This window comes from Pyrus communis, chromosome 8 (genome assembly GCF_963583255.1).
Source record: "Pyrus communis chromosome 8, drPyrComm1.1, whole genome shotgun sequence".
Lineage (NCBI taxonomy): Eukaryota > Viridiplantae > Streptophyta > Magnoliopsida > Rosales > Rosaceae > Pyrus > Pyrus communis.
Window position 1 is genome coordinate 10,140,198 of NC_084810.1, and position 14,182 is coordinate 10,154,379.

At 36.7% G+C, this 14,182-nt stretch overlaps 1 protein-coding gene and 1 pseudogene across 1 annotated transcript; both read right to left on the reverse strand.

The window, feature by feature from the left end:
• Positions 1-1,564: 1,564 nt before the first annotated feature.
• LOC137742927 (serine acetyltransferase 1, chloroplastic-like) lies at positions 1,565-10,057 on the reverse strand (annotated as a pseudogene).
• Positions 10,058-10,428: 371 nt separating this feature from the next.
• Positions 10,429-13,050, reverse strand: LOC137742696 (small ribosomal subunit protein uS10c-like). The gene is made up of 5 exons (XM_068482631.1): positions 12,759-13,050; positions 12,471-12,530; positions 11,047-11,379; positions 10,751-10,813; positions 10,429-10,625 (listed from the first exon to the last, which is right to left on the reverse strand). The coding sequence occupies exons 1-3, from the start codon at positions 12,984-12,986 to the stop codon at positions 11,068-11,070; spliced, it is 600 nt and encodes a 199-aa protein (XP_068338732.1). The 5' UTR covers positions 12,987-13,050; the 3' UTR covers positions 10,429-10,625; positions 10,751-10,813; positions 11,047-11,067.
• Between the last annotated feature and the right edge of the window lie 1,132 nt (positions 13,051-14,182).

Below are 14,182 nucleotides of genomic sequence, written 5' to 3' on the forward strand. Positions count from 1 at the left end.
GATGTTTTCATCCATCGTTGAGTCCCGACGATGATCCATAAAAACTATGTCGCATGTATCAACCCGACCAAGACATGATACATCAACGAAGTCAACACCAAGACATATTATGTCTACATCTACATCAACAAAGCATCAGGAGATTAAAGTCATGCAACCCGATCCCAGACAACCTTGCCGACCTCTACATGACGTCACTACCAAAGTCAACCTTCCAGAAGCTTGTCCAAGGAATTGGTATGCCTAACTATTCATATGCAATGTTGTAGTTCTCATTTGGAAGTTCTGACAAACTCAGGGGGAGTATCCAGAAGTATACTCACTTGATCTTAATGTACTATTTTCCCTACGATTACGAGAATTTTTCCCACTAGGTTTTGACGAGGCACCCATCCTGGGTTGGGCATACCCTTGTGAGTTCGTCTACTTGCGTCCAAAAGACGTATAGTTTTGACTTAATACAACTTCTCACTTTTCTCTATAGTCTATGGGTTTTCTCCCACGTTGAGTTTTACCATAGCAAGATTTTGTGAGTTTTACCTTTTATGCATTTTTCCGTTGATCTGAGACTCACATTCGCTCATTGTGTCGACAACTTCATCAACTGTACTTACTTCATCTTTGAACACCTGATGCGCCATTTGTTTGAGTATTTACACACTCAAGGGGGAGTGTTGCAGTCCTATTAGATTAAGAATGTGATTGTGTAAATCCTAGTGTATCTACGGATATCTTGCAATATTCTCTAGGGTTAGATATTATCCTATTAAAGTTGTAATCCTATTAGGGTAAGGATTTAACCTTCCTTATTACTATAAATAAAGACACAATGACCTCACAATTACACATCTCTCTTATCTCTCTATGCCGCACTCCCTCTTTCTTTCTGGCCTCTATAATTGTTCAATAAATTATACCTACAATAATTGTGTCATTTTTATTAAAATTTAAGGTCTTTTGTCCTTTTTATTAAAAAAAATAAGGGATTTTCATTAATATTTTAATTCTTTTTCATTAAATAAAGTTAAAGCATGATTTTTTATTAAAATAAACTTAACCCAAGCCTCTTTCATGAAAGTTCCATTTTATTTAATGAAAGTAACTTAGGTTGACAAAAAAAAAAAAAAAAAAAAAAAAAAAAAAACCAATCATCGCTATCCTTTCCATGCTCATCAATTCTTGTATTTTAGAAAAGAAGATGCAAGGGTTACTCAAACAAAAAATTATTTTAAATCATTTTCAATTTTGAAGACTTTTATTTCATTTATTCTTCTTTATTTCTTCTCCAACACCCTTATTCATTGCTCATATTCCTCTTCCATTTTTTCCCAATCTCAAAAATAAAAAAAATAAAAAAATAAATGATTATTAACTGGATCTTAAAATGGGAGTGCAATTGAGTTCACTCGGCCCATGATACATTCCCCTATGGTCTATTATTTCCCTCTGGTTGATAAGTGGCAAAGAAAGTCCCCTATGGTCTATTATTTCCCTCTGGTTGATAAGTGGCAAAGAAAGACCCGCGCGAAGCTACATGATTGAAAACCATACAAAAAATTTATAATCAATATTGGCCAACCCTGACACTCCCTAACACATTGGCCCCTGCCCCTATTACCACTCCATCGCCAATCTTTGGGTGCCTGTCCCCCCACTCCTTCCCTGTCCCTCCCAAAGTCACATTATGCAGAATCGACACGTTGTTTCCGATCACTACCATTTCGCCTATCACTACTCCGGTAGCATGATCGAGCAATATCCCACGTCCGAACTTGGACCCGGATGGATATCCAATGCAAACTGATGTATATTTAAACTAACCTAAATAATAGATTAATTTAAACCAAATTAAACTCCCAAGATCACGAATCAATTGTAGAAATATATGCAAATACGAGGTCGATCCTGCAGAGATTGCTTTAACACCAATTTAACCGATTCGTAATGCTAGAATTAATTAAACAAACAAAGGATAGGTAGAAAAAGAAAAGATAATTAATTAAAATCACAAACGACACAAGAAAACCTAAGGTTATGAATTCACCAATAACAATCCTACTTACTTATCCTAGAGCCAACTACTATCCAATAAAATGCCAACGTTAAAGGTTGTTCTTTCTAATGTATGAATTAATCCGTGGTCAGGCATCAACTCTTGTATCTCTACATGATAATTATATCATATTGGTTAGGCATACAATTAAACACATAAAAACCCATTGAGCGTAGAAGAATCATGTCAACCAAGTAGAACTAGCTTGATATTGGTCATCCTCACTAGTTTGTCTACTCTTCTTAATCTTAGTTCCAATAAACCTAATTGATTCGTCATCCTCATAGATTTATCTAAATATCTAGATGCAAAATTCCTTAAAGTGATCAGTCATTAGAAATCCGAATCTAGAATAAAATACCCACAAAGATAAAGAATATAACATGGCATATAATCAGATAATAATTAACAAAATACTTCGCAAATATTCATGTCATGGCTTCATCATCAACCTTAGAAAATAACTTAGTTACACATGGAAATAAAGATAAAAGAAAGATAGAACCCAGAGTCCATGGCAAAGCACGTCCCTAAGCTCTTCTTCACAAATTACAGAAATGGTGAATGGTGTAGTGGTGTGGGTGATATGGGTTATGCGGGGTTTTTTTTGGAGAGAGCTTAGGGTACCTTATGTATACTAGAAAAAACTCTAAAAGGTCTGAGAGAAACTCTCCTAAATAAAACAAACTCCTAAACAATTAATGACACAAACTAGGAAAGAATCCTTCATGGCTTGGGAAACACGTAATTTGTCTTGCACGCCAATTTTGGGGTCGATTTATATTTTGGAAAATTCTGTAAAAAATATAGGAAACGTAGTTTTATCTTTTATCTTTCCAGGCATATATCACATGCCACTAGGAAAAATCAGGAAAGCCTCCAAATCTTTATTCTCCCATAGCTGCGCAATTCTAACAAGAAACAACTTCTATGGGATTGATTTGTAAAACTGGACTGAATGACTCCATGGAAAATTATGAAATTCGGACACAACGAGCTTTAGCCTATTAGCTACTTTTCCAATTGGCCTTGCATCAAAACTCCTCCAGAAAGTCGAATTATCACCAAAAATGTCCTGCGTGCGTAGAATGGTTGAAACTGAGAAAAGGAAAGTAATGAGGCTCTTTTGTAATCAATTCCTTAACAAAACTTAGGGATAATTAATATGAAAATATGGTAAATAATGCACCTATCAAATACCTCCAAACTTAGCTTTTGCTAGTACTCGAGCAAAACAAAAATAAAAGACAATGAGGAAAACACTAGACCTTCCATCAATTAGCCTCAAAGCAATCTAGAGAGGATCACCGAACTTTAAAGAATTAAACACCTTGCAAAATAGAATTAACCAAACCTTACACAACATTCTTAAGCATAATGACTAACATAACCAATATCAATACAACTTACTCAACCTGGATAGGTATATGCAAACCAAAGCTTCCACTTCAAGTCCTCCACCATGGATATCACTCAGAAGGAAATCACACATTAAAAAATGGCAAAGTGTTTCACTCAAATCATGATAAGCAATATAAAACCCCATAAGCTTGCTCTTCATATCAACTCTCCATTAATGTAAGTCAATGCAACACCAAAGATCAAAAGGTCATTACAAGGGTTGTAATGATAGGCTAAGGTATGAGCTATCAAAGAAAGGATAGGGAAACACTAGAACTTAAGAAATACCAGGATATCTTCATTATGTAATTCAGTCAGTCCTCTTTTGAAACTTGAACTTCAATTATTGTCGTCCAGGACTCATGATGTAGGGATGGAACAAATTCAAACTTTTATTTCCCAACTTCTTTGATATATTTTTCTTTTTTCATTTTTCATTTTTCTTTTTTTCTTTTTTTCCTTTTTTTTCTGGAAATAATCATAAAATAAAGATAATACGACACATGGTACCTCGATACACGCCACTTCTTTATTGTAGAACCCAACCTTTATCTTCCTTGATGTCCACTTGGTATCTCCAAAGCTATAGGATATGGTTAATATAGGTTAAATCGGTAAAGGGTGAATGTGGGTAATGAAAGAAAAGGCTAAGTGTTTGGCTTCAAAAGGGTAACTAGGGATAATATAATATAAAAGGTTGGTTAGAAAGGCTCAAGCGATCCAAATATGGCTAAAATCATCTCCCTAATGTTGCATGACTTAGGATTTCGCCTCAAGAGATATTGAAGCAAGTTCTAGAGAATGATAATGCTATCATGAAACTCACAAGAAAGAATATGCAATAGGCTAAAAATCTCACAAAGGTTCAATAAGTTTTCACTTAAAATCCACATATAATTCTCTAAGTAAGAGATAATTAATAGTACTAATATTGGTTATTTGTATAAAATAAACTTGAGAATGATCATGTAAGAATCTGATTAACCATATCAAGCAACTGAAATTTCACATAAGAAGAACTAATTCAAATAAGTTTGTGACCTAGAAGAGAGCAAATTATTATCATTGACTTATGGAAGGTGTTTGGGCCCAAAATATCTTGGGCAGGACGAGCAGTCATATGTGTTCGGCCCAAGGTAATAACAGATGCTATGGGCCGGATAATAAAACCCGGGCCAGCTGGCAGGGTCAGCCGAATCCTATCTCAAGAGGTCCAGATAAATAGGAAGGATTGAGGAAATCCTGGTGCGACCAGGATTCTCGACCAGCAAGAAATAAAGCCTCAAAGGGAGGAAGATTCAGAATCCCAGTGGGAGTAGGTTTGTTCGAACCAGAATCGAAATGAGACAAGGACTCCCAATCCAAATCAGAGGAGGTTTCAAGGAATGGGGTACTATAAATACACGAGATCATGCAACATTCAGGGGACCTTCAACTCAGCATACAATTGCCCTGCGCAAAACCTCTCAATCACCTTGAGATTTTTCCTTTTCTTTTTCCTGCCGACACACCTTCAGTTTGGATAAACAGCACTGTGGAAGCAACCGGCGAGCACCTTCAGTTTGGATAAACAGCACTGCTGCCGCAGAATCAGCCGACCAAGAAGCATCTTCAGTTTGGATAAACAGCACTGCGTCGAGGCCGACCGATTATCCATCCAAGTCTCGGTCGAGGAAGGTTTTCGAACCTTTGTTGGCAGAGGTCACCTTACTAAGCTTTCTCGGCATAGTTAGGTGTTACGAATTACATTGCTCGGCGTACTGGTTGCCGAGTGGTTTTATGATTGGATACTCACAGGTGAGTTTCAGGGTTCGGCATTCCGACGGCCGAACTACGTTTACCATCAAGACATATATCACGTTCGAGTACCTGTGCCCATACACCTTGGTCTCGATTCGACGTGCTTATACTCTCACGAATATAATCACAGTGACCGAATCGGGCTCGGACGATTTGTGAACTCCGCAGAAGTAGCAGCCTTGTCTTCAGGCTGTAGAACCCAGAGACCGAGAGTGTTCCTTCCTCGATCGCAATCGCAAGTTAAAAGAAGTCAGCAACGCGCTCAAAGCTACATCAACAGATTTTACTCCTCGGCCAGGCTCGGCCGACGAGTTGGCACGCCCCGCATTCGACCGAAGGACGTAGTTAGCTTATTAGTTACTCGGCCTGCGCGCCACGTAGGTTTTGTAATTTTTAGGATCAACAGAAGGTCAAACTCAAAGGAACGACTCAAGAAAAATCAAAAAATTTTAAATTTTTTTTATGGATTTTTATGACATTAAGACTTAAATAGAAGAACGGAAAAATAGAACAAAGAACTACAAAGAAATATGCTAACATAAATTGCAAACAATGAGTTGCAAATATGACAGTACCATAGCCAGTTTTGACCTTTAGACAAAAGATTTGATCATAACTTTTGAAAGAAAAATCCGATTTTCATGGTCTTTATATGGCTGGAAAGAAGACAAAAATTTGAAGAACACAGCGCAGACAAAATGTTCAAATTCCTTTCCAATTAAAACAGTTTTACGCAAACATAGACAATATGAACACTAAACAAAAATAGAACACAGTAACAGAGATTGAGATCCTCCCCCAAAGTTGAATCAAACATTGTCCTCTATGTGTAGAACAAAGAAAACAAAACAAACAACACAATTAAAGAGAAGGTGGAAAAACTTCCCTAGATTTTTCATAGGAGTATGAATGAGCAACGTTGAAGCGTGATGCGAATCGCCAATAATGAATTCCCCCAAACTTGAATCTTGGATAACCCATGTTCCTGCAAAACAAGAAAGAAATTAAAAACTTATTCCAAAAAACAAAATGAAAAACTACACAAACAAATGAAAAATTTGGAAAACTTGGGTTGCCTCCCAAGAAGCGTTGCTTTATAGTCATGAGCTAGACTATGCCGAAATTAAGTGAAGGATGGTGGATCATTGAAATGAGGAACCACTCCATGCATATTCCTCTTGTTCCTTTTCTTCCACCTTGTAGCTTTGAAATTTGCTGTTGATATAAGGCAATGAGGCACTGCATATTTTTGGTTCTTAATTTCAAAGCTTGAGACTTCTTTCTCTTCTTCATTTTTTTTCATTGTCTCTTCCACCATATCCTGGCCATCGGAATGAAAGTGAGTTGAGCATGCATAACTTCAATTTTTGGTTCAATTCCAATCTCTTCCATAATTTGAGTAGTGGATTTCAAAGGGATCATTAAAATTCAGCACCTTGTCAACAATTTGAATTTCTTCATAAAGTGACTTCTCGTTGGTAGTGATTTGACTAGTCAAATCATGCAGATGGTCTTCCAACATTGAATGCTCTTCCTTCTCTTCATCTACAGCTAATTCACTCAATTCGTTGTTGAAGTCCTCCTCACTTCTCAATGTGGTGTAGGCACTATCTTTTTCATGGAATGCATCTCGCTCAATCGGATTAGATTTGGATTCATTTGGAAATATTTCTATGTCTCCTTCACTCAATATCGTAGCAATTTGACCAACTTGCTTCTCCAAATTTGTGATTGCTTGGGCATTTGCTTCCTCCTCTTGTTGGAGAGTTTGATATCCTTGAGTGAGAATTTGATGTCCTTGAGTGAGAATTTGTAAAAGTTCAGTGGTTGTTTGTTGATACTGCATATTAGCTTGAACCATCAGTACAAAAGCTTCTTCTCTTGGGTTCCATGGGTGTGGCTTCTTGTAAAAACTCTAAGAATTGAGCACTAAAAGGCCAATGTTCCGTTGGAAATTGTTGATATGCCATCTCTTTCCTCCTACAAGAAACAAGTCGAAAAGTAAAAAGACTAACAACTTAAAAAGAAACCAAAAATAATAACAACTACCGTAAAAAAAATATTAAAAGAGGAATGGAAAGTAAACCTAATGACTAACAGGAAATTATGGAGAAAGGAATCCCACAAACAAAAGGAATTTCAAAACTAAACACTTGCGGCAAATTTTTATTTTTATTTTTTGTCTTCTATTTTCTTATTTTATTTTATTTTTTTTGAAACAAAACAGAAAAATAAGTGAACACTAAGAAAAAATAAACCAAAGAAGTCCTATTCCTCTAATAACTCACGGAGTACAACACAACCAAAACAAAAACTCCAATTAGCTAAAGGACTTCAACTAAGAATTGAATAAGACAGAAAGAAGACTACCGGTTATATAACAGAAAATAGAAAGAAAGAAAAATAAAATCATTACACAAATAAAAATAGAAAACGAAAAATAAAATTTAGTAAACGCAATCAACAAGCCAAATTGGGATAAATGGGCAAACCCCATGCAATGGCGCCAAAAAGTTAAATATATATTTAAACTAACCTAAATAATAGATTAATTCAAACCAAATTAAACTTGCAAGCGCATGAATCAATTGTAGAAATATATGCAAATATGAGGTCGATTCCACAAGGATTGCTTTAACACCAATTTAACCGATTAATTATGCTAGACTTAATTAAACAAACAAATGATAGATTGAATCGAATAATTGATTAAGACTATAATTAACAAGAAAAAGAAAAGAAAATTAATTAAAATCATACGACACAAGAAAACCTAAGGTTATGAATTCACCAATAACAATCCTATTTACTTTTACTAGAGCCAACTACTATCTAATTACAATGCCAATGTTAAAGGTTGTTCGGTATGAATTAATCCATGGTCAGACATCAACTCTTGTATCTCTACATGATAATTATATCATATTGGTTAGACACACAATTAAAAACATAAAAACCCATTAAGTGTGGAAGAATCATGTCAACCAAGTAGGACTAGTTTGATATTGGTCATCCTCACTAGTTTGTATACTCTTCTTAATCTTAGTTGCAATAAACCTAATTGATTGGTCATCCTCATAGATTTATCTAAATATCTAGATGCAAAATTCCTAAAAGTGATTAGTCATTAGAAATCCGAATCTAGAATAAAATACCCACAAAGATTAAGAATATAACATGACATATAATCAAATAATAATTAACAAAGTACTTCATAAATATTCATGTCATGGCTTCATCATAAACCTTAAAAAATAACTTAGTTACACATAAATAAAAATAAAAGAAACACAGAACCCGGAGTCCATGGCAAAGCACGTCCCTAAGCTCAAAGATGGTGAATGGTGTAGTGGTGTGTGTGATATGGGTTATGCGGGGCTTTTTTAGAGAGAGCTTAAGGTACCTTATTTATACTAGAAAAACTCTAAAAGGTCTGGGAGAAACTCTCCTAAATAAAACAAACTCCTAAACAATTTGTTGAGAGTTGTCCCACATCGGTGAGAGACAAGATTTGTTATGTGCTTATATGGTCTTGGGTTACTCCCCATATTGCCAATTGGTTTTATGGTGGAACCTCAATTTCATCATGGTATCAGAGCAAGTTGTCCTTGTGTGAAGCCAAACGGCCACACGTGCTCCACGTCACCCAGTTGTTGTCCACATGTAGGCTTGAAAATCCGCAACATGTGCGGGGGCGTGTTGAGAGTTGTCCCACATCGGTGAGGGACAAGGTTTGCTATGTGCTTATATGGTCGTCTTGGGCTACTCTCCATATTGCCAATTGGTTTTATGCTGGAACCTCAATTTCATCACAATTAATGACACAAATTAGGAAAGAATCCTTCTTTGCTTGGGAAACAACTTATGCGGGATTGATTTGTAAAACTGGAATGAATGACTCCATGGAAAATTATGAAATTCAGACACAACGAGCTTCGACCTCTTAGCTTCCTTCTCCAATTGGCCTTGCATCAAAACTCCTCCAGAAAGTCAAATTATCACCAAAAATGTCCTGCGTGCACAAAATGGCTGAAACTGATAAAAGGAAGGTAACAAGGCTCTTTTGTAATCAATTCCTTAACAAGAATTAGAGATAATTAATATGAAAATATGGTAAATAATGCACCTATCACAAACACCTCAGACAGCCTATTTTGGATCAACAGTGCCCGGGCTTTCCATAGCTTATGTGCAACCCTATGTGCTTTCACATGCAAGGAACCCTTCGTAGTTCAAGAAACAGTGCACATAAGTTGTGCATGCTGGGCCTCTTTCGCTGCCTTCAAATCTTCTTTTAGGGCTTCCACAAATTCTTGATCTTCGTTAAGAATGCCGACAAAAATCTCATCGAAGGTATGCACAAGCGCGTCGGATTGCTCGGTTTAATCGCAAGGTGCTGCGCCAGTGCGCTTTCTAAATTGAAGTAAAATAATAGCTAGACAAGATCGGTTCTTGTTTAACAACCGTACAGGTTTCCGCTCTCATTTTCGACCATATATAATCTCTCTTCGCATCTTCTTTGTCATGAGTACGGAATTTCTCGTGGTTTCGGTGAGTAGGTTTTGGAACAAGATCTGTTGAACAGGGTCTGTAACAATTCAAGTGCTTCGTAACGGAATTGTTGAGACAGGATTGATCTGAGACTGAAATATGGCTTCGACCGGGTTGGGACGGCGTTCTTGAATTGCCGGCAGAGGCGACCAATATCTTGTATGCTTTGCAAGGATTTTCGAGGTTAACGGTTGCAAAGACAGATGAACTAACACAAGTAGCAGACACCGAAGAGGGAAAGGAGAGAGGCATTGTAACATGAGATGTCTCATGAAACTATACTTGGAATGGAAATCGATATCAAAAATATAGGACAGAGAAACGGGTTACGGGTGAACCCGGGAAAAGGATTCTTGGGAATTGGATGTAAAAGCCATGTATATTCTTCAACTCCAAATGGCATTTTACCTCTCACTACTAAAACAAGGAAGTAGGAAAAAGAAAGTACAAAAACAACCAAAACAATTTGGCCTGTAAGTTTGGATTAGGGTGACCAAATTTGTCCAAATTTTCCAGGAGCAACTGCAAAAATGGCATATAAACAACAGAATTTCTCCGCAGTTTACCAAGAAAGTGAAATGACGCCGAGAACATGTAGAATAACAAAAATGATGCACAAGGCGGAATTAATATGGTAATGACATTGCATGTTTAGGAAGTTCATACAATTCTAACATGACTACCTCAAAGAGAAGAAATATGTAACTACAAGGATATGAAAGACAAACTCTTTATCTCTATTCTTCAACTGGTATCCAAGGCCAGAAGTTTCCGGTTTTCTCAATGTAATGGGTATGCAGATCCTTCTGTTTAACTTCAACTGATACACAAAACAGAAGAATTACAGGAACGGGTCAAATGCATTCGATAAATGTAATCCTGCAGTCATTCACCCTCTACAAAATGAACGTGAACCATTGTATTCTCTTTCGGATTATCGGATACCTGTTCTTGGAAGCTTGACCTGAAACAGGTCATGTGAACCATTAATACCCCCCAAAGCTTGACCTGAAATAGATTACGTGAAAACAATGAATTAAAAAACCATCCGCCATTAGAAAAAAAAAAAAACGTGAATGAAAATGCATGACGAAAACACATGAAAGAGCTATTCATCAACTTATAAGCACCAGCATTACCAATTAAAGCACTTAATCTCTGTAAAACAAATTTTACTCTAACATGAGAAATGATAATAGTAGTACAAGGAAGCAAAACTTCAGAGGCCGGGAAAAATTTACCTAAGCTACTGCACCGCTTCTTCACAATTTGACCTCCACATCAACTCCAGCAGGAAGGTCAAGTTGCATCAAGGAATCTATTGTTTGTGCAGTTGGGTAAAGAATATCAATGAGGCGTTGGTGGGTACGAATCTCAAAATGAAACCTGGCGTCCTTGTGGACATGGGGTGACTTGAGAACACAGTAGATTCGCTTTTTGGTCGGTAAGGGTACAGGGCCCATTGTTTTTGCATTCGTGTTCCTTGCAGCATCCATGATCTGCTTGCAGGAATCTTCTATCAAAGGCACAAAGTAAGACCTCAATTTAATTCTGATTTTCTGCTTGGGTGAGGCCTGAAAACAGAAGCACCTTTAGATAATCAGAATAAATGCGAAGCTGTTAAAAAAGCGAAGGAACAATTTAATTTATGAAAAGTGTGTTTAAATTAGACCTTTCTTCTATATTTTTAACAATTAAAATATGATTAGAAAAATCAGAACAGCACTGTCAGAAGTCTTCTAGCTGGTCCTCACCACTTAGTTACTCTCTACCACTCCAAACTGTCATACATGAGTAAAAATTCATCCTAGCCAAATAGCCCCAAGCCATGATCGAATCGACATGCTCATCCTATCTGTAGGGAATCGAATATGGGAATCTGTCTGCAACTAGCCAAAATTCTTAGCATGTTGGAGGCTGTTGAAGGTTAAGAATAAGTAAATGTCCCTCCAAAATCTAACTGTTTTTTTTACTTTTAAGTTAAACAGAAGCATCTGCATACCCATTATACTATGCAATTACTCATTACTTAAAGAGGTCCATCCCCGGGTCAGGATTAACTCAGAGTTATAAGAAATACAACAAAGCTCTACTACATATAATGGCACAGTTGACAAGAAGATTTTGGAGAAGATCATTGCATATACAGACCTGAAGCGTAACCAATACTCAAAAGCTCAACCCGGAACTAATGCACAAACTAGGCGATACTAGACAACAAGAAAAGCATAGACCACTCTAACAAAAGATCAAGGTAAAATCACATGATTGGGTGTTTGACATATATTACCAGCAGTTTGATTTTTCTTTACTAAGCATTTCACAACACAGTATTTCGAGAACATTAGCTCTCCAAATATTCTTTTATGGAAGCACACTTGGGCTGATACCCCTCGATTACATACTAAAGGATTTAGCACCAAGCTTCTTACTTGATATCGATACGCATATTCGAAAAGACTATCCAATAGGAGAAGATTCAAACATGAATTTAAATATTACACCGAAACTCAACTAAGGAAAGGAATATGTTCCCACCTCAGTTAACTTGGAAATCCTTAATACGCCGTACTTAAATTAAATTGCCAAAAACTAATCTAAATAAAATAGAAAGATAGAGCAATCAATTTCCCCAGTTCAAATTATAAGAATATTGAAATTCCACCTTATCTCCATCTCCACCAATACTGAGTGATGAAGTGCTTGGGGTCTCAGAACTTCCAACCTAAAACACACATAGATAATCAACAATTAAGAAATGGTAAATAAATTCACACAAAGATCAAAATAACTCACTACTCCAAGAAAACCCAACATTTTAAAACAACAAACAAAATAAATTAGGGAAAATTATTCTCCTTTCCCCACATATTGTCAGCAACCAAACAAAGCATTATCAAATTGCAAATTAAAAGAACACGAAAATAAGAAGAAATGGGAAAGAAAATTAAACCTCAAGGGTTTCTGGAGGTGGGACGAGGGTTTCTGGGGACTCGAGGACTTCGGGAGCAGCATAAACCCTAGTGGATGACTGTGAGGGTCTTAAAGCTCTGAGCTTTAAGGCACTGTTGGCCGAGGGCAAAGAGAAAGAAGAGAACTGTGGCTTGGAAGTCGGAGATGCAGAAGATTTGGAGGGCGGAAGAGAAGGGATTAGGATTGTAGACATTGAAGAAACTGCCATTGAAATGGAACTTGGTTACTCTCTCTTTCTCCCACCGGGGAAAGAAGGGCTCTGTTTTGCTCACTCCCAGTCTGCCTGTAGATTGTACAATTATCCTTTTTTTTTTTTTTTTTTTTTTTTTTTGGTAATGTAGTTTGGGCTGGCTATAGATTGGGAGTCCAAGCCCACTTGTATTGTATGTGGGATTGGGCCGCATACTCAAATACATCATTGGTGTTTTGTGAAATAAACTACATACATAACTAAGAAATTGGAGAAACAATGGATTTTCTACTTTTATTGTAAGCTAAAGCACCACCTTTTTTTTTTTTTTTTAACTAAGAAATTGGAGAAACAATGGATTTTCTACTTTTATTGTAAGCTAAAGCACCACCTTAGGTGGCTAGAAAATGGTTGTCCGCAAACCCGCTGATTGAAGGTGGGAGGAGTGTCGGTCACCATTAGTTCGGTAAGGAGTTAAAAAAACGAGGAGGTAGCGTATAAAGGGTATGGGTGTGCACCACGACAGAAAGTGAGAGAGAGGGAGAGAGTTGGGAGGTGGCTATGACACCCTAAAATGATTTGGCTCCAAAACCTACCCATTCATTTCTTTTTATACATATATATATATATATATATATATATATTATATTTTGCAAAACAATATTATCTACACTAAGAGGGTAGGGAAGTGAGCTAAGTCTCACAATGGACTAGCAATAATATGATTCAAATTTGTCTTTAGCGAGAATCAAATCTAAGACCTCTCACTTACAAGTGAAGACGAATATCACTAGACCACAGTACTAAGTGGGTATTTTGGTAATGTTAGCAATGCGAAATAAGAATCTCTGTCCAGAGATTAAAAAAATGGTTGTACAAAGAACCACTGTGATTAATTTGAAGAACGTTAAGGTTCCACCATAAAATTAATTGTTGATATGAGGAATAACCCAACTACTTATAAGTGCATGCATAGCTCTTTCTTTTTTCTATGTGGAATTCATATCTCTACATGCCCCTCACGTGTGGCGAATTTCAAGCCTATCGTGAGAACAATGCATTTCCGATGACGTGGAGCAAGTGTGACCGTTGAGCTTCATATATAGGATAACTTTGCTTTTATATCATTAAAAAGTTTGAAGTTCGAGCAAGATGATCGAGCAAGACATCCATAACGGTCCAACTATCTTATATAAATTCTACTCAAAACATGG